The following is a 19,903-nucleotide window of genomic DNA, read 5'->3' as shown; positions in this document are numbered from 1 at the left end:
GATTTATTCAGATTACCAGTACAATATTGTGCCTTTTGCTAGTACTATGATTGCATGTCTCTTCATGAGTGCTGATCTTGGGAGGACTGGGTGCTATAATGGCTGAGCGTGTTATGTTCATTGGTTACTGAAGTAATAATATTCCTGAATCTTTGCAGTGGGATCTCAGGACAGCCTCTTGGAAATTACCTTCCGTTCCAGTGTCCTACCAGTGCTTTGTGACCCTTCAACGCCACAACCGGAAGATCTCCCCCCACTGACTGATCCCGATCCTTCCTTCCAGCTGGGCAGCCCGTTAGGTAGGACAGACTGCCTGGTGAAGGTGCAGTGTTATCGCTTTATCCCAGGCGAGGGGGATGGGGCAGGTGAACTGCTGGGCAGCCTTGAGCTGTATAGGTTTAGGGAATCTGGCATTGCGTCCGAATATGAATCGAACACCGATGAGAGTGAAGAGAGGGAATCCTGGCAGGATGAGGGTGGCAGGCTGGCCCATGTCTTGCACAGGGACATGCTGGGGGACAGCCTGGAGGATGAGATTGCTGTGTGATCGTATACAAGGGGAGGATATTTTGGAATGAGAAAACTGGGAATTTTATTTATTAAGTTATGTATTTGTGGTACCAGGAGAGTTTGTTGTATTTATACCCCATTTGTGCTATCAGCACTGTTTGGTGAAATTTGTGTACCATGTGTATTTTATAAAGGAAGGATTTGTACATATTGGTGATATTGTGGCCGATGTATGTTTTCACAGTACTCTGTCAGTTCTATAGGAAGTCTTTGGTTCAAACTATTGATTGTGTGATTAGACTATTGGTCATATATTGCAATGTATATGAGCTCAAAATGATTACTGATCCCTATCCACTTCTGATTAGAGCTGTTTAGATGTTGAACAGGAAGGTTAGTATCTATGCCATGTATCCTGCAGTGGCTTGGCTGAGTGCCATACGATCAGACCTTTCTGGTGATATTAGATACACCCCAATAGAGAGTGTATCTAGAGAACAATTTTAGATAAGTAGGGTGCGTAAGTTGGAAACATAAATAAAAAATCCCTACACAAAGGTGGACATGTCTTTTAAGACTAATGGAAAAGATCTGTGCAATGAATATGCAGTTTGAAAACAACTTTAAATTTAGTATATTTCACCTTTAAAGTTGATGAATAGAATCCATCAAGATCCCTAAGCGGAAAACAAAAAAAATTGTGGGGACCCCCTAACACCATGCCTTACATCACAACCAACAAATGTTACCTTACATTGCACAAACTGAAATAAAATCGTATATATACAGATATTTTTTTTCAATAAAATACAGTAGTTAAGTAACCTTTAAATAAAGTATGGGCACTGTACTAAAACAGACGTCTTCAGGTGGCCAACTATTACAACGGCATCCTATAGCCATTGGTGACAATGGGCCGGTAAAGAAAGGTATTCCATTACCTCTCCACCCCGCTCGTTTAACTCCCCACTTGGTAATTAATGGATACATACACCGTAACCACAAGGGGCGACTGCAAATGCTACATTTTGCCAGAATCGTCTTTCCCTGTTATCCCCACTACTGGGATGCAGCTTTACCTTTAGTTCTCAAGAATAAACACACTGCTCACACCTTGAAGTTCTCTAGAAAGGCTTTACATAACCATAACTGTAATTGGAACCTAACCTGTTCTGCATGTTATAAAATAACTATGTTGCAGAGGGTGCACACTTTGAATGCTTAGTAGGTGGTTAGATATTTGTAATGTCAATTTTAGGTCACAGGATTGAGGTAAGTAAATAAAAGACTCTGTTAGTAGCAATGTATGTATGAAATTTTGACCCATTATTTTAATCCTCTTCTGTGTGTAAATTAGCTTGGGTGTAGTGGTATTGAGAGAGTCCGTTCTTAAAGTGTATTTATAAAGTACAACATCTCTACAACTGTAAAAAATGCACGTGGTCCCTGGATGTATTTAATTAAGAGACAGACAATAAACCCAGATAAATAGAGAAACATTTTATTATTTAAAAACTAAACAAATATATGTGGGAGTCTGTTTAAAAGCTACACATACATTTTTAAGTCTACTATAAGTTGCCCTGTGTGCATAGTGATGTGAGTATTAGCCTGAAATCCAGAGAATTTAGGAGTCAGGTAGAATTGGCTGCAGACATCTTATTATGTTGAGTGATAGATCTAATCTGCATGTTGGACAAAGTAGGGATTGTGTAAATTAATGGTGAAGTCAGGTCAGATGATATTAATATTTAGTAATCTATTCCTCCTAATTTGGTTATCAACAGTGTCCCTGACATCTCTATCCATGCGTATTGGGTGTAGGTCAGAAAAGTGGCAATAGCCACAAGTTAGTCAGAGTGCTGAGTATGATGTGATGGATTAGGGCAGGGTGCAAATTTTATCCGACCCACACATAGCTAGTTTCGTACAGGTGGGAACTTCTGACCTGGAGATTTCTGCATAATGTTACACTTAACAAGCCATGACATGATTTGGCATCACAGAAATGAGCAGCACCCCTGTGCAGAGCCGGATTTACACCTCATGGGGCCCTAGGCAAGATATCGGTTTGGGGCCCCCCCCCCCCCCCTTCACACACACAGTGACCCCTCACACACACACACAGTGGCCCCTCACACACACATAATACACACACGCAGTGGCCCCTCACACACGCAAACTACACGGACGCAGTGGGGACACACACACATAATACACGGACGCAGTGGGGACACACACACATAATACACGGACGCAGTGGGGACACACACACATAATACACGGACGCAGTGGGGACACACACACACATAATACACGGACGCAGTGGGGACACACACACATAATACACGGACGCAGTGGGGACACACACACATAATACACGGACGCAGTGCGGACACACACACATAATACACGGACGCAGTGGGGAAACACACACAATACATGGACACAGTGGGGACACACACACACACACACACACACACACAATACCAGGACGCAGTGGGGACACACACGCACAATACCAGGATGCAGTGGGGACACACACGCACAATACCAGGACGCAGTGGGGACACACACGCACAATACCAGGACGCAGTGGACACACACACGCAAAATACCAGGACGCAGTGGACACACACACGCAAAATACCAGGACGCAGTGGGGGCACACACACACTTAATATACTACCCCACCCCTCCCACAATTTACCTTTTTCCTTGTAGGAGCTGTGGAGTATTCATCCCCTTCACACATGGGACGGCACTTGTGATGTAGTGCATGTCCCATGTGACACACAGCAGGCCACACAGAGGAGGGAGGGAGGAGACCAGCCACCACACTAGCCCCATGTGGCCCCTCCCCAGACTCGCGGCACCCGACCCCCCCCTCCCCGATTCGCGGCACCCCCCTCCAAAAAATTTTTTTTCTTTTTTTTTAAAAAAAATTGCTCCTGTCCCCCCCAACTGTGCCCCCCGAGAGCCGCTAGGCCCTAGGCAGGTGCCTAGGTTGCCTAGCGGTAAATCCGGCTCTGCCCCTGTGAGGCTGGGCTTATTGTGATAGACATTTAATAATTCAATATTTGTCACAATATTGCTCTGCCCTCACACAGGGTGGAGTCATTTGTGATCCCTACCTTATTTCTGTAATTGCAATATTCTGCTGAGCTCTCTGGCCCAAAAGTTCCCACCCATGCAAGTTTACACGTAAATATTTTGTGTGCAGCCAGTATATAGCAGAGCACAACAATTAGTCATTGGTTTGGATGTTTCAAGAAACACATGTATATTATGTCTCATTACTTTATGTTTACTGCACTGTAGATCACATTATTAATGGGTATGGTTCTGCACTGCCATTTAAAATATGTATTGCATATTTAAAGGATAACTCCACAGAAAATTAAATGTTTAGTTTTCGATGGAATTCAATAAGATAAAATTATAAACATACCTCCTGCTCTCTACTCAATGCACTGGGGTCGTCTATGCGTTTAATGGTCTCATGGCACTCACCGAACTTCTCTTCCCACTCTATCTTGCGGGTGAAACAAGCCATGTGGATGTTGATGCCACCTTGCCCTGAAAACTTCTCATGTAGATGTTTCAAACATTCCAAGCAGGAATGAGAGAGTAGTGTGGCATAGGACTGTTAGGGGGGGTATTCAATTGACCGCAAGTTGTTTTTTTTTTTCCCCTGCAGCGTTAAAAAAAATAAAATAAATAATCACCCGGGTTTTTAACTGCTATAGCGACCGTTTTTAGTTAACACAGCGCGAAAAACTCGTGCAATTCAATTGAAAAAGAGGGAACGCTGCCGCCATGCGTTAATCATTGCCTTTGCGAGTTTTTAGGGAAGTTTTAACGCCGTCATGTATAACACACAAAAAATGATTTGCATACATTTTCATACATTAGATTGCATTACACATAGATGATATCTACATTACAGTACTTTCTTTCGCATATTTTTTTATTGTACTGTTTTTTTTACCATAGAATCATCTATACATGTCAAAACACATTAGTATATTCATATTTGTACCAAAAACATACATAAATATAATTAATTATTGTTTTTAATTATTTATTTTTTTATGGGGTTTTTTTTCTCATTATTTTTTCATAAGAAAATCAACTTTTACATGTTATGCATTACTGATAAACATGTTTTATCTTTTTTTTTTTCATTATTACATGATTTAAAATACTTTTCTTAGGTTTTTTTATTTTTATCACACCCCAAAGAGGTGCGAGATAAAACAGCATATTTGCCTGTTTAACGCACCGCGTTAAAAAACAATTGAATAGCTTTTAACGCGGCTGCCTCTCGCACACCCTATACTTTCAATAGACCTTCTACTGGACTGTTTCATGGAAAAAAAAGTAGCGTTAAAAATGGAATTGAATCGTGGGTAAAGTTAATCGCTCGAAAATTATAAAAAAACAGCGTTAAAATGACTTAACGCGGTCTAAAAAAAAACTTGCAGTCAATTGAATACCCCCTTAAATTGAGCGGTCACCAAGCCAGATGCGGTGGACGGCAAATAAAAAAAATAATTATATTTTATCTCTTCGATCACCAATACTAACAGGTTTTCTTTTTTTCTTTCTGTGTAGTTTTCATAGCGGTTGAAATCCAGTGTATAAGATGCAATGTTGAAATGCTGTGCAGTGTACATGTGTTTTGGTTTGTTGTATTTTAAGGTGCCACCAATCTTAACTTACAAAACTGCTTCTAAAATTTGGAGACATTTGTCTAGCCCTTGATTAATGATATGTAGAGTTTTAATTTAGGCAGAGCATTATCTTCAAATCACATATATTATGGGGGGTTTTTTTGTAGACACTTTTTATTTTATTTTATTTTTTTTATTTTTTTTTTATTTAATTTAATGTAAAAAGCCCATTATTTAACACTTTACTTATTTACAGTCATTGACTAGATATACTCTAGTATGAGGAAAAATCGGTATGACAAACACACTGTCCTAAGGTCAGTGTCGGTCGTTTAGATTTGTGCATTAATATTGGGTTTTTGGTACTATGTGGCTGCTATGTACAAACACCCAGGCTGTCTTGCGGTAGCAGCACTGTAATTTATACAGAGGTCATTCTGGATGTAATGAATCTGATCTACAGTCCCAAGTTTATTTCTATAATTTAAACACACATTACATATCCACATTACATGACTGCAGTCCTATAGCCACTTTGCTAGAACCACAGACTCTTGAAAAGCCTTGAGGCTCAAGTAATTGTGTGGGATCCAGCTGGGCCTTCCAATAGGGGCCACAAGTGCAATCATGGGATTAATTAGGATGTAGCACACTTCCGTAGTGTAGATAAGCGAAAGCAATGTTCCCATTGCTGTGCAGTATTTCCGATGGCACTTATCTATATCACCAGCAGGTGGCAGTAGCTGCTCTGAATGTTTACTTGTAAAGCTATTCATGTAGAATGGGAAAATAAGTGAACATATTATATTGCTGTTTGGACCATTCTGACCAGTGTTGTTTGTTAATATGATGACTCGCCTTCACTGCAGGAGAGACACACACAGTTACTCTGCAATTAGAGGTAGTAGTATTCCATAATATAGGTAGCAACTAAAGCCACTTTCTGACAATATGATACAGTTGTGCCCATACATATTGGCATCCTTGCAGTTTTTTATATAATGCACTATTTCTTCCAGAAGTGTTGAAATTAAAAAATATTTTGTTCCCATATGTATGTGTCTGGTTCTCAGTGGAATTACACACAAAAAAAGCAGAAAAAGTCTTCGCTTATTCCAAACAGAAATCTTTAAATGGGCCAGATAAAATTATTGACACCTTTTAAAAATAGTTATAAATAATTAGATTTCAAGCAGGTGATTATCTTTGACTTTGCAACTGAACTCATCTGTGGCGAGTAGCAGGTGCCTGTAGTATAAAAGTTGTTCATTAAATGCCCAATAAGCATGGGGACAAGGAAGAAATACAGAAAATTGTCTTAGGAGGACAGATGGAAGACTGTAGCCAAGCATGAATAATCTGAAGGCTAGAAATCAGCCTCCAGAGACCACCCATGGCACCTCTAGCCAACCTCCCTGGCAAGCTAAATCCAAATGACTTCTAGGAGAATGTCCTGTGGACAGATGAGACCAAATTAGGGCTTGGTGGTAGTGCAGAAAGTCCTTATTTACCTTCATCCCTACCGCCAATCAAGGAGGTGGTTCATCAATGTTTTAGAGTTTCTGTGCTGCATCTGGCACTGGGTGTCTTGATCATGGGCTCATCATGTTCATCTAGAGATTACTAGGCTATTTTGGAGCACAATTTTCAACATTGTCAGAAAGCTGGCTCTTGGTCCATGGTCACGGGTCTTCCAGCAGGTCAATGACCCCAAAAGTATTTCAGGAATGTTCCCAGACAAGGTGATGGACTGAGGTGGCCAGCTTCTAAATCCCATAGAACATCCTTGGAGAGATTTGAAACCAGCTGTTGGGAGAAGGCAGCCTTCATATCTGGGAGAGTTTGAGATGTTTGCACAAGAAGAGTGGGCCAACCTGCCAGAAGAGACTGCATATGGCCATAGGAAGCGATTGATTCCAGCTGTTTTGACCAAAGGCTGTGATACCACATATTAAGTCTAGGGTGTCAATAATTGTATCAATGCCATTTATTTTCATGTTTCTGATTTAAAGAGATATATTGTATTAAATTCAGAATTAACAATAAAAGTTCTGAATAGTAACAGAGAATTGTGGAGACCAAATATAGTTGTTTATTTCAACTTATATTTAGAGGAAATTGTGAGGGGTTTTTTTTTTATAAAAAAAAAAAAGTGCAAAGGCATCAATATTTTTGGCCATGACTGTATACATAAATGTGTGTGTGTATTGGTGAGCTAAATAACTTACCTAAAGTAACATTGCTTATGACCTTATGCTTTACTTTTTTCCTTTTAAAGAATGTTGTAATTAAGTTTTCATTTGTATCTTCTATAATTTCACTGAAATGGTTTCCATGTACCTAGTTAAATCTTGTGATAATTCCTATTTATGTAGTTAAGCTGTACAGAAAATTGGATGCTATATGCTACCCTTTGTATTTATTTATTTTTTACATTTTTTTAGTTTTGATTTGCTTTCATGTTGCAACTTTTGCCATAGCTGCCACCAGAAGACATAGTAGTTTTCTTTGGGAAGGTGTAACATTGCATTGTTTCCATATAATGCATTTCTCCACTATAAAAATATCAAGGTGTCATACAGTATATAATGCTGTACAGAATTTAGTATAAGCATTTTCTCAATGCTGCCCTCTGGTGGTGAAGGACCTAATAATCAGTAAACTGCTCGAAATTCTTGGGAGAAAAGATGAAACTTGTTGTCTGTAATAAGTGCACTTATCCTCTTCTTTGTTTAACAATAATAATAAACCTTATATTTCTAACATTTCTCTCTGTACTTTGTTCTTTTTTCCTCTCTATTTTCTCTAAATCCTCTTTTTTTTACATGACGCCAGTTTTAGTAGACAATTAGCATAGTGGACAATTAAGCAACACATTATATTAGTTATATTATGTTATATTAGTATATTAATGATGGCAATCTGGAGTCTGCTTTTATCTGGTTATCAATCCAGTGTAGTTTTTTGGCCCCTTATGTGTGCCTCTTTGAATAGAAATTTTAAAAAAATATTTTTAGCCTACTGCAGAAACATTTTTGTTGCAGAATATGCAAAGGAATATATGATTATATATTGGATAATGTACATTGTAGTGTAAATGTTTGCTTTTGAAGTTACCATGTTGTTCCATAATCCTCACAGCAGCAACAGGGTACATTTTTACAGGGTGCGTAATTCTTAGGTGACTTCAGATTTTCAGCACCTTCCTTTTATGTTCAATAATTATAAATGATTACTGAAATGGCTTTATACACACTTGCCCAATTTTTGAGTGTGTAGTAAGAGGCGAGGGTGCCATGAATTGCGTTAAGAAGGCCCCGCCTCTCTCTGCACACTTGCCCACTTTTTGAGTGTGCAGTGAGAGGCGGGTGCCATGAATCGCGTCAAGGAGGCCCCGCCCCCATGATGCAGTGATTCAAAAATTATGCAATTTGCTGCGAATTTTATCATGAAGGCCCCCAACCTGCCCATTTCAATAGCAAGTGGGCACAATGCGGGAGCATGACCTGCTCTCCTGGGAGACCTACCCGGAATTCAGGAGTCTCCCGGACATTCCTGAGAAAATGGACAAGTATGTGCTTATAGATGTCATATTTGCAGCTGTTATTTGAACACTTTCTAACTGTCCCAAATATTGGTTTTGGCCCATGTCCAGTATATATTTGTAATCTGGGATCCATTTTAATTTGAAGGAGAAACATTGATTTGATTTATTTATGCGCTCGGGCTCTCTTCTTTTTAATCTGTTTACCTGATGTCAGTTTTTCACACCTTAGTTTCTGCTGCAGTTTTCATCTGTCCACAGCTGTTTTGTTGTTTCCCTACATGTTATGTGGGTGGATAAAACGTGCTTATTACAGCTTTATTGAAAAAATATTGATGATTATGTATTAAACAGGTGACATCCACTTTTACATGGTCCTGTAATACATTCTAAAATCAAACACCAGTGTGTAGTTAAGTTTTACTATACTGAAAGCAATACAAATTTTACACTAATAAAGTAAGTAGTAAGTTTGTTACCACTCAAATTTGCTACTTTCCGTCACTTGGCTAGTATATACCTGCACTTGTCAAAATATTCTATATTATATACTGTATATAATACATACCAATAAAACAAGACCAATACTGTTCAAATATAGTAATTTCACATATATTTTATTAGCCAGTTATATACTTATTTTCATATTTTATTGATATCTACCATGCTCCCATTTCATACTTCTCCATATCTCCTTAGTACTCCCTGTTTCTCTCAGAAAAGGCTTTGAACTTTTTGTAGAACACTTGGCAGCTAAAGCCCTGACTGGGTGCAGTGTGCACATGTTCTAGTAGGGATAGGATGCTGAAGAACCGGTGGCAACAGGCAGCACAGCCATACCCATTCCCCTCTGGCACCAAAGCTGCACACACTCTAAGGATGTCTTGGCTGCTAATTTCCATCTTGTCCTTGGCAATCGGGATGTTATCACGCTCTTCTTCTACTTTTTGTTTTTTAACTGGTCCATCAGGAGAATTCCTGGGATTTTTATATTTTTGGTGATTCTGTCTTTTATAGCATAACTGAGAAGTGTCAGTTGGAGGCGGAAAGCGTAAGCAGCAACATGAAATATTATGATATTCATTGCTGGAACAGCGTCTGCCTGTAAGATGAATAAGGTTAAGCTTAGTGCAGATCAGTGGGCAATAAAATATATTACAGCTTAGTTATCCCTTTGCCAACATTGGCAATATCTTAAAAAACACTGATTTCTGGAACACAAGCAGCAAACTTTGTCAATAACAAAATAATAGAAGATATTTTAATCTGCTTTATTTGATACATTTCCATTTTCTGAATCCTACAGTAATATATATTTTTAGTGATAATATCTTCAGGATACTGGCCACAACACATGCTGTGATATCCTAGTCTATATTATTGCAGTGTGTGGTCCAAAAAAGGCTGTGATCCCAATAATAATAAATATAAAATGACAATGGATTGGATCAATCAGGAATGCTGGTTATTGCAGTCAGATGATGGACACAGGTAACCACTATTGGTCTGTGTAAGCTGTCATCTTCTGATTGCACTAATAGACCCCAGGGCTCCTGGACGTCATCTGGCCTATTGGCTTGCTAGACTAATAAATAATATTACATATGTTATAAATACAGTAAGTAAATCCTATGATCTTGGGGACACTTAACGGAGGAGAGGTGAGAAACTCTAACCTATAGATTGTAAATTACTGCTCCTATATGTCCCGTATTACCCAGGCCAGTCTCCTTTTCCACTAGAAATGTTGAACTCATTGCTTATTGTCTGATCATTTAGACTTTTGAAGTTTTTTTTTTCCCCACCAAACATTATGGTAGCCCCCACCTTTGCCTCTGATCCTTTTCACATTTTATATAAAACATAAATGTATGTATATTTAATATAGTTAAGTTTACCTTTGCTTTGATTATTGGCTGTTGATACCACAGGGAAAATGCCACGTTCTTGTTTTGGGATCTCTCTGCTCCAAAACAAAGGTCCCCAATTGGAAAGGAAAGTACAACGAGCCATGTCTACTTGGCTCTGCTCCTCAAATGATAAACAGCCTGTGACTGAACACCGGTGCTTTATCATGTTCCTTAGTGGCACAGCACTATGACATCAAACATTGCATTGTGTCATCATTCATCCATGTTCTAAACGAGCAGTAACTATGACAATAGTGTCAATTGGTTATAGCTTAAGCAAAACAACACCCTGAACTTTTATTTATCGTTTTTTTTATTTAGATTTGTATTTACTAGATTTTACCAAATTAATATATCTTACATATCACATAAATGTAAGTGCAGAAATATGGAATATATCCAGGTTTAAGAGAAGAATACATTAAAAAAGTTTAAATTTTAGATGAGATTGATAGGGCTGTTACAGCCAAAATTGTCATTTTATAAGAAGGTCATCTATATTTTCTGAAATGGCCATCAATTTCTCAAGCAGAAAACTGTATTAACTACTGTTCTTCTGTATAAGGTGGCTTGTCTCTATTTGGAGCAATAGAGATCCTGGTCCCAACAAAAATAAACACTTTTGGTAAGAGCCACTTTCTGACAATATGATGCAGTAGTGCCCATACATATTGGCATCCTTGCAGTTTTTTATATAATGCACTATTTCTTCCAAAAAAGTGTTGAAATGAAAAAATATTTTGTTGTTCCCATATGTATGTGTCTGGTTCTCAATAGATTTTCTGCTTTTTTTGTGTGTAATTCCACTAAGTCATAGCTTATTCCAAACAGAAATCGTTAAATGGGCCAGATAAAATTATTGACACCTTTTAAAAGTAGTTATAAATAATTAGATTTCAAGCAGGTGATTCTCTTTGACAACTGAACTCATCTGTGGTGAGTAGCAGGTGCCTGTAAATATAACAGTTATTTATTAAATGTGCAATAAGCATGGTGACAAGGAAGAAATACAGAAAATTGTCTTAGGAGGACAGATGGAAGACTGTAGCCAAGCATGGATAATCTGAAGGCTAGAAATCAGCCTCCAGAGACCACCCATGGCACCTCTAGCTAACCTCCCTGGAAAGCAAAATCCAAATCACTTCTAGGAGAATGTCCTGTGAACAGATGAGACCAAAAGTCCTTATTTACCTTCATCCCTACCGACAATCAAGGAGAAGGTTCAGCAATGTATTAGAGTTTCTGTGCTGAATCTGGCGCTGGGTGTTTTGATCGTGTGCATCTGGAGATTATTAGGCTATTTTGGAGCGCAATTTTCAACATTGTCAGAAAGCTGACTTTTGGTCCATGGTCACGGGTCTGCCAGCAGGTCAATGACCCCAAACGCTTTTCAGGAATGTTCCAAGACAAGATGCTGGACTGAGGTGGCCAGCTTCAAATCTGTCACTCACCGGACCGTGAGTGCCTCTTCCCGGACATTTAGGAACCGTGGCCGTCCACCATCCTGAGGGTCTGCGCATGCGCAGCCCTTTTCTATACTTCAGTGTATACCCCTTTAACTTAATTGGCAGATCAGGCAACCTCCCTATATTAAGCACCTGTGGTCACTACCACGTTGCCTGATCTTGGAGTCTCATTCCTCATGAGTCTCTGAAGGTGTTCCTGTATTACTTGTGTATTCAGTGCTGCTGATTCCTGTGGTTTCCAAACCACTTCTACTACTGTGGTTCCATACCACTTCTACCATCATCTGTGTCATCATGACTGTTTGCTGATTCCTATCCGCTGCCTCCGTGCACTACAGTCTTCTACACCACTTCAACGTTATTTTATATCTATGTGACTGTTTACTCATTGCTATCCACTGCCTCCGTGCACTCCAGCTTTTACCCCACTCACCTGCTTCTCATCAAGTCTGTTTGCTGATTTCTATCCGCTGCCTCCGTGCACTACAGTCTCCTGCTTGCAACTCGCCTGTGTTCAACATCGTGACTGCCAGCTGACTACTATCCGCTGCCTCTGTGCACTACAGTCTCCTGCTTGCAACTCGCCTGTGTTCAACATCGTGACTGCCAGCTGACTACTATCCTCTGCCTCTGTGCACTACAGTCTCCTGCTTGCAACTCGCCTGTGTTCAACATCGTGACTGCCAGCTGATTACTATCCGCTGCCTCCGTGCACTACACTCTCTTCTCATCTTTGCTGTGACTTCCTCGAGACTGCCGCTTTTCATTACCATCTGCTACACTTCGTGATCTACAGCTCCTGTCCTGCGCTGCACTCCTGTTTCCCATCGCTGTTGGTTCCTGTGGTTGCTACTGGTTACCTCCGTGTGCCGCTGAGTCCTGCCGCTGTGGTCAGCGCTATCGTCCATCTCCTGCTGATCCACTCTCCACGCCTTCACGTGTTCCACTGGCCTCTACCCTCCTGTCAGCATTGGATTTGTATCTCTTCTACTACCCTCTGCTGGATCATCTCCATTCTCCTGGGTTTCCTATGAGTCCAGTTCCACGTGTTGCTGGCTCCTGTGGATTCGTGTCCCTGTTGGTCTACTCACCTGTGCGCTGCACCTGCTAGACCGCTGCTTCTCCTATCCAGGGACTTCCTATCCAGTCGGTCTCCAGCCGCTCAGGTACCTCTGCAATCCCATCTGACTGCTACTGCTGAACCACGGTATGCATACTTCTCATTGACTGTGCTGTGTATTGCATATCTTGCTGGACTGTGTTTGGTTCTCTCTGGAGTCTGCTATCCGCTGAGTCTATTGCCATCATTGACTGTGTTATCATTGTGCTGGACTACTTCAAGAGACTTTCTAGATTGCAGACCTGATCAGTCATTTACGTATATATATACCTGTATTGTGCATATTACTGTGGATCGTGTATAAGGTGCCTGTGTATATCCTGTGTTGCAGTCTTCCCCCGTGCACCTCCTCACATATATATAGCAGTGGTACAACTTGCTACCGCAGACCACTGACTACCTGGATACCTCCACTTGGATTCCATTCCTTCACTCAGACAGCGGTACAACTTGCTACCCGCAGACCGCTGACTCTCATCACCTCCTTGTTTCTGTTGGACATTCCTCCTCACTATAGCAGTGGTACAACTTGCTATCGCAGACCACTGACTACCTTCACGTGCCCTTGTCCATACAGTTCCTTGTGTATCATTACCTCATTATTACCAGTGTTGCTAGTCATAGACTTTCCTGAGCATCTCATCGGCCATCATTTCATGTTCCGTGATCACCCAGCTACCAGAGTACCCTATTACCATCTACATTGCTCTGGTAAGCCTACCATCTGGTGATCCCTGGGTAAAGACTCCTAGTGCCCGTGACAGTAAGATCAGGCCATGACAGACCCAGATGTGGAACCTACCGCCAAAGAGATGCTGCAACATCTGGTTAGCCGTGTGGAGCAACAGGATGCCCGCCAACAGCTGTTACTTCAGTGTTATCAGTCATTAACCTCCCAAGGAACATCTGGACAGACTGTGACAGCTACTACTGAAGCTCCTGTGCTTTCCTCCGTTTCCCCATTGCCATCCCAGGTGTCTATAGCTTCCACGCTTCACCTGCCTACTCCGTCAAAGTACGATGGAGACCCCAAAACTTGTAGGGGTTTCCTTAACCAATGTTCGGTCCATTTTGAGCTCCAACCTCAAAATTTTTCTACCCATCGTTCCAGAGTGGCCTATCTTATCTCTTTGTTTTCAGGACAAGCCCTGGCTTGGGCCTCCCCTCTGTGGGAGAGGAACGATCCAATATTACAAGATAGTGCCAAATTCATTTCTACATTCCGAAGTGTGTTCGATGAACCAGGTCGTGTGACCTCCGCTGCTTCCAGCATCCTCCGTCTGCGACAAGGATCTCATACTGTAGGCCAGTACGTCATTCAATTTAGGATCTTAGCCTCTGAACTTCAGTGGAACACTGAAGCCCTAGTTGCCGCCTTCTGGCAGGGGCTTTCCGATAAAATTAAAGATGCACTGACTACCCAAGAGCTTCCTTCGTCACTTGAAGATTTGATCTCTCTATGCCATCGTGTTGATATGAGATTTCGTGAAAGAGAGGCTGAGAAAACGACTTCTGCTAAAGCACCTTTTCGCTCTAACCCTCAATTTCGTCCAGTGTCACCCGCTGTGATTCCCATGGAGATTGGACGTTCCAAGTTATCTTCTGAGGAGAGGAAACGAAGAGTCAAGAATAGACTCTGTATCTATTGTGCTGATTCCACTCATGTCCTCAGCTCCTGCCCTAAGAGATCGGGAAATGCCAGGCCCTAACTAGTTCTGGAGAGGTGAAGTTAGGGTCCCTGGAGTCCTCTCCATCGTCTATGAAATCTAAAGTCTGCGCTTTTGATGTGACTATTTCCTTTGCTACCAAGACCTTTGAGTCACAGGCATTGATTGATTCCGGAGCAGCAGGAAATTTTATTTCCAAATCGTTGGTTAATCAATGGTCTCTACCAATGATTACCTTAAAAACTCCCATTACTGTGACGGCTATCGATGGATCACGTCTCATCAACGGTCTCATCACCCAGAGTACGTCTCCAGTAACCCTTCAGATTGGTGCTCTGCATCATGAAGAGATATCGTTTTTAATTCTTCCTGTTACGACAAGTCCGATTGTCCTAGGCCTTCCATGGCTTCAGTGTCACTCTCCCCAGATTGACTGGCGCACCCCTCAAGTCACGTCTTGGGGGCCTGAATGTCACCATCATTGCCTTTCCCAAGTCATTCCTCTCAAGGTACAGCAAGCTTCCATTTCAGCTATTTCACCGGGACTCCCTCCTCAATATGCTTCATTTACCGATGTTTTTGATAAAGCTCAGTCTGAACGTCTTCCTCCTCATCGTTCTTGGGATTGTCCGATTGATCTTCTTCCTGGCAAGACTCCTCCCAGAGGCCGGGTCTATCCACTCTCGTTACCTGAAACTCAAGCTACATCTGAATATATACGGGAGAACCTCCAGCGTGGGTTCATTCGACCTTCCACCTCGCCCGCTGGAGCTGGGTTCTTCTTTGTCAAAAAGAAGGATGGATCATTACGCCCTTGTATAGATTTTCGTGGACTCAATGCCATTACTATCAAGAACCGGTATCCCATTCCGTTGATCACTGAGCTATTTGACCGCATCAAGGGAGCCCGTATTTTTACTAAGTTGGATCTTCGTGGTGCTTACAATTTAATCAGAATCCGTTCCGGTGACGAATGGAAGACGGCGTTTAACACCAGAGACGGGCATTACGAATATCTGGTAATGCCTTTCGGGCTATGTAATGCCCCCGCTGTTTTTCAGGGCTTCATCAATGAGATTTTTCGGGACTTATTATATGTATGTGTCGTCGTCTACCTGGACGACATATTGATTTTTTCACAGGACCTGCCTTCTCACCACCAACATGTGGCAGAAGTCCTCTCCAGGCTACGGAAAAATTCATTGTTCTGTAAATTAGAAAAATGTTCATTCGAATTACCCCAGATTCCATTCTTGGGGTATATTGTTTCCGGAGTTGGTCTGAAGATGGATCCTGACAAAGTAAATGCTGTACTACATTGGCCCCAGCCAACTACTCTTCGTGCCATCCAGCGTTTTTTAGGTTTTGCCAATTACTATAGACGCTTCATTCAAGACTTTTCTTCCATTGCATCTCCTATTGTGGCCCTGACTCGTAAAGGGGCTAATCCTAAGCAATGGTCTACTGAGGCTATTCAAGCCTTTCAAACATTAAAAGAGTCCTTCTCTTCGGCTCCAATCCTTCGTCAGCCTGATGTGACACTCCCTTTTTTTCTAGAAGTAGATGCCTCTAATGTGGGCTTAGGAGCTATCCTCTCCCAACGCTCGGAACAGCAAAAATTCCACCCTTGTGCCTTCTATTCTCGGGGTCTCCTACCCGCAGAGAAGAATTATACCATCGGAGACAAGGAATTACTGGCTATCAAAGCCGCATTAGAGGAATGGAGATACTTGTTGGAGGGAGCTCGCCATCCGGTGACGATCTTCACGGATCATAAGAACTTGTCATATCTCCAGTCTGCCCAATGCTTGAACCCTCGTCAAGCAAGATGGTCTCTTTTCTTTTCCCGTTTTGAATTAATAATTACCTTCAAACCAGCTGCCAAGAACAAAAAAGCTGATGCCTTATCTAGAGCCTTTGTTACGTCCTCTGATATAGAAGAGGTTTCCAACCATACCATTCTAGACCCCAAATGTATCTCACTGGCTGCTTCATCCACCAAAACGCTACCATTTGGGAAGACCCTCGTGCCTCCTACTCTAAGGAGGAAAATCCTTTCGTGGTTCCATGCCTCTCGTTTTTCTGGACACGCCGGTGAACACAAGACTTTTGAGATCCTTTCTCGAAGTTACTGGTGGCCTTCAATGAGGAGAGACGTCAAAGAGTTCATTGCTTCCTGTGAATTATGTTCGCAATTCAAATCCTCCCGCAGAACCCCAGCAGGGTTGCTGCGACCACTACCCATTCCGTCCAAACCATGGACCCATATTAGTATGGATTTCGTTACTGACTTACCACCTAGTAAGAACCATAACACTATTTGGGTGGTAGTGGACAGATTTTCGAAGATGGCTCATTTCATCCCTCTGTCTGGTTTGCCTTCCTCGTCTATCCTGGCTGAACATTTCATTAAAGAGATCTTCCGTATCCATGGATGTCCATCTGAGATTGTGTCTGATAGAGGAGTACAATTCGTGTCCAGATTCTGGCGAGCCCTTTGTAAAACCTTGGGCATACGATTAGCACTCTCATCTTCTTACCATCCACAATCCAATGGACAAACCGAACGTGTCAATCAAGATCTTGAGACTTTTATAAGGATATTTTCATCAGCCAATCAAGACAACTGGGTAGAGTTACTCCCTTGGGCTGAGTTCGCCCATAACAACATGTACCATGAGTCATCATCCAAAACTCCATTCTTTGTGGTCTACGGTCACCATCCGTCTTTTCCGGAATTTCCTGCCCTCCCGCCCACCCAAGTTCCTGCGGTGGAGACTGTTTGTCAGACCTTTAAAAATATCTGGTCTCAGGTTAGAACCTGTTTAAAGAAGACATCTGTCAAATATAAATCTTTCGCTGATAAGAAGAGGCGGGCTATTCCACCACTAAAAATTGGAGATCGTGTCTGGTTATCCACAAAAAATATTCGTTTGAAGGTTCCATCCATGAAATTCGCCCCTCGTTTTATTGGTCCATATAGGATCATTCAAGTTATCAATCCAGTATGTGTGAAACTCCTTCTTCCTAAGAGTCTTCGGATTTCTAATGCCTTCCATGTATCTTTGCTCAAACCTCTTATTATCAACCGTTTTTCAACTCCTCCCTCAGCTCCGCAGCCTGTTCAAGTCCATCAGGAGGAGGATTTTGAGATTACCGAGGTACTAGATGCAAAAATTTCGCGAGGAGTCCTCCACTTCCTCGTTCATTGGAAGGGCTTTGGTCCTGAGGAGCGCTCTTGGATCAAAGCTGAAGATCTTAATGCTCCTGCCCTTTTGAAGAAGTTTTACTCTAAAAATCCGGACAAGCCCGGTTCCAGGCGTTCTGTGCCCACCTTTAAAAGGGGGGGTACTGTCACTCACCGGACCGTGAGTGCCTCTTCCCGGACATTTAGGAACCGTGGCCGTCCACCATCCTGAGGGTCTGCGCATGCGCAGCCCTTTTCTATACTTCAGTGTATACCCCTTTAACTTAATTGGCAGATCAGGCAACCTCCCTATATTAAGCACCTGTGGTCACTACCACGTTGCCTGATCTTGGAGTCTCATTCCTCATGAGTCTCTGAAGGTGTTCCTGTATTACTTGTGTATTCAGTGCTGCTGATTCCTGTGGTTTCCAAACCACTTCTACTACTGTGGTTCCATACCACTTCTACCATCATCTGTGTCATCATGACTGTTTGCTGATTCCTATCCGCTGCCTCCGTGCACTACAGTCTTCTACACCACTTCAACGTTATTTTATATCTATGTGACTGTTTACTCATTGCTATCCGCTGCCTCCGTGCACTCCAGCTTTTACCCCACTCACCTGCTTCTCATCAAGTCTGTTTGCTGATTTCTATCCGCTGCCTCCGTGCACTACAGTCTCCTGCTTGCAACTCGCCTGTGTTCAACATCGTGACTGCCAGCTGACTACTATCCGCTGCCTCTGTGCACTACAGTCTCCTGCTTGCAACTCGCCTGTGTTCAACATCGTGACTGCCAGCTGACTACTATCCTCTGCCTCTGTGCACTACAGTCTCCTGCTTGCAACTCGCCTGTGTTCAACATCGTGACTGCCAGCTGATTACTATCCGCTGCCTCCGTGCACTACACTCTCTTCTCATCTTTGCTGTGACTTCCTCGAGACTGCCGCTTTTCATTACCATCTGCTACACTTCGTGATCTACAGCTCCTGTCCTGCGCTGCACTCCTGTTTCCCATCGCTGTTGGTTCCTGTGGTTGCTACTGGTTACCTCCGTGTGCCGCTGAGTCCTGCCGCTGTGGTCAGCGCTATCGTCCATCTCCTGCTGATCCACTCTCCACGCCTTCACGTGTTCCACTGGCCTCTACCCTCCTGTCAGCATTGGATTTGTATCTCTTCTACTACCCTCTGCTGGATCATCTCCATTCTCCTGGGTTTCCTATGAGTCCAGTTCCACGTGTTGCTGGCTCCTGTGGATTCGTGTCCCTGTTGGTCTACTCACCTGTGCGCTGCACCTGCTAGACCGCTGCTTCTCCTATCCAGGGACTTCCTATCCAGTCGGTCTCCAGCCGCTCAGGTACCTCTGCAATCCCATCTGACTGCTACTGCTGAACCACGGTATGCATACTTCTCATTGACTGTGCTGTGTATTGCATATCTTGCTGGACTGTGTTTGGTTCTCTCTGGAGTCTGCTATCCGCTGAGTCTATTGCCATCATTGACTGTGTTATCATTGTGCTGGACTACTTCAAGAGACTTTCTAGATTGCAGACCTGATCAGTCATTTACGTATATATATACCTGTATTGTGCATATTACTGTGGATCGTGTATAAGGTGCCTGTGTATATCCTGTGTTGCAGTCTTCCCCCGTGCACCTCCTCACATATATATAGCAGTGGTACAACTTGCTACCGCAGACCACTGACTACCTGGATACCTCCACTTGGATTCCATTCCTTCACTCAGACAGCGGTACAACTTGCTACCCGCAGACCGCTGACTCTCATCACCTCCTTGTTTCTGTTGGACATTCCTCCTCACT

General features: G+C 42.3%; 1 protein-coding gene across 4 annotated transcripts in view; it reads left to right on the top strand.

The window, feature by feature from the left end:
• NOS1AP (nitric oxide synthase 1 adaptor protein) overlaps positions 1-19,903 on the top strand; it is a 79,891-nt gene that overhangs the window by 44,683 nt on the left and 15,305 nt on the right. For 3 of the 4 annotated variants that reach the window (XM_075182500.1, XM_075182502.1, XM_075182501.1), the window contains one exon: positions 159-299. In XM_075182500.1, coding sequence (XP_075038601.1) covers positions 159-299 — 141 coding nt within the window. Of the gene's footprint in view, positions 1-158; positions 1,818-19,903 lie in introns of those variants that run through there. The other variant, XM_075182503.1, reaches the window with a different exon arrangement.

Source organism: Mixophyes fleayi, chromosome 8 (assembly GCF_038048845.1).
Source record: "Mixophyes fleayi isolate aMixFle1 chromosome 8, aMixFle1.hap1, whole genome shotgun sequence".
Classification (NCBI taxonomy): domain Eukaryota; kingdom Metazoa; phylum Chordata; class Amphibia; order Anura; family Limnodynastidae; genus Mixophyes; species Mixophyes fleayi.
This window is presented reverse-complemented; position numbering and strand designations above follow the sequence as displayed.